Raw genomic sequence first — 1,666 nt, 5'->3', positions numbered from 1 at the left:
ACAAAATATTACGCTTTATATAATTCAAGAGAACACCAATTGACTTGTAAATGTCCTCTACATGCTGTTGATGATAGAAATTGTAAAGTAACTTCCACATACAGTACTACAACACCAGCTCATGTTTTTATGGCATCGGGCGACCAAAATATTTACAGAAAAGATACCAATTACGAAAATATTGGCGACGTTGGATATTACAAAGGACTGATATACGTGTTTATGTATAACAACTATATTTTTACTGTTAAAAATTTGAATGGTAGTACTTTTCTTCTTTTCAATAAATACTCTTCAAATGAAGATGTAACTTTTCCAAGTAATTTAGAAGGAGATATGAAATTAACGACATTTGAAAGTGCAAATAATCATTATTTGTATTTAGAAGGAAATTCTTCGACGGGATTTATGGTGAAAGGTGGAACTACTTATAATATTTTATTTCGAGGAAGGGACGGTACTACTCTTGATACAGTAAAATATCCTTTTAACTTTTTAAAAACTAATGATTGTCAATGTTTGTTGATATAATTTTAATAAATAGATATATATATAATTATTATGAAATCAAGATTATTATTAATATAATATTTCATTGTATAATACAAACTACTATTATTATATTGTATTTACCCTCTATTAATTAAAATGGCAACAACTCATTTACTCGATATGGTTTGCACCGGTTTATTATAAATAAAAAATATAGATTGTTAAACAAATTAATGAAAAGTGAGTTATATCACAACGTTAAATATTATAAAATGTATCGCATGTCCCCCAGAACAACAAATGCAAAATGGTTTATGTAATTGTTTATATATGAAACTTGGAACCAACTGTATATTAGACAATTGCATTTCATATGAAAATGGAATATGTCGACAATGTGAAGATGGTTACTTTTATGATGGAATAACAAAAACATGCAATTCATGTGGTCTTAATTGTAACAAGTGTGTAAATAACACTTATTGTTATCAATGTTCTTCCAATGATAATATTATAAGAAATGGGGTTTGTGTGAATTCCAATTGTCTATATTCGAACAGTGGAAAGTGTGTGAAATGCGACAAAGGGTATTACCTTTCAAGTGGAAATTGTGTCGTTTGTAACATTCAAAATTGTGATTATTGTTCGACTCAAACGACATGTTCATTGTGCCAAGTTGGGTATTATTGGGACGGGTTTTCTTGTATGAACAACAAAGGTTTTGTCAACACAAACAACAAACTGATATATTGCACATCAGCTACAGACTATTTGAGTGATGATATATGCAATAATTGTACTTCAGATATTTACAATTGTGAGATGTGTATGGATGGAAAGTGTATCAAATGTCTTGATTATGCCATATACACCAATGGAGAGTGTTTAACAGAATCGTCGTGTAATTCTATAACAAACAATAAATGTCTTTGTAACTCAGAATCGATATATAATGGGAATGCTTGTATTTCGAAAAGAGAAAATTGTTCATATGATAGATTAAGTGGGTGCGATGAATGCATTGAAGACCATCATCTTGTATCTAACACGTGTACGCTACAAGTTGAACAAAATTGTTCTTTTCAAATGTTATCCGCTTGCATTTCCTGTGATTTTGGATTGTATTTGGAGGGTGATGGCAACTGTGTTGAGTGTCCAATAGAGTGCACATCGT

At 30.1% G+C, this 1,666-nt stretch overlaps 1 protein-coding gene across 1 annotated transcript; it reads left to right on the top strand.

The window, feature by feature from the left end:
- Positions 1 to 822: 822 nt before the first annotated feature.
- Positions 823 to 1,666, top strand: EIN_126840 (hypothetical protein; the record flags this gene model as incomplete). Its single annotated transcript, XM_004185604.1, has 1 exon — positions 823 to 1,666. A coding segment is annotated over one exon (844 nt), but the record flags the coding sequence as incomplete, so codon positions are not given.

Source organism: Entamoeba invadens (assembly GCF_000330505.1).
Source record: "Entamoeba invadens IP1 unplaced genomic scaffold scaff_1105074725781, whole genome shotgun sequence".
NCBI classification, from domain to species: domain Eukaryota; phylum Evosea; order Mastigamoebida; family Endamoebidae; genus Entamoeba; species Entamoeba invadens.
This window is presented reverse-complemented; position numbering and strand designations above follow the sequence as displayed.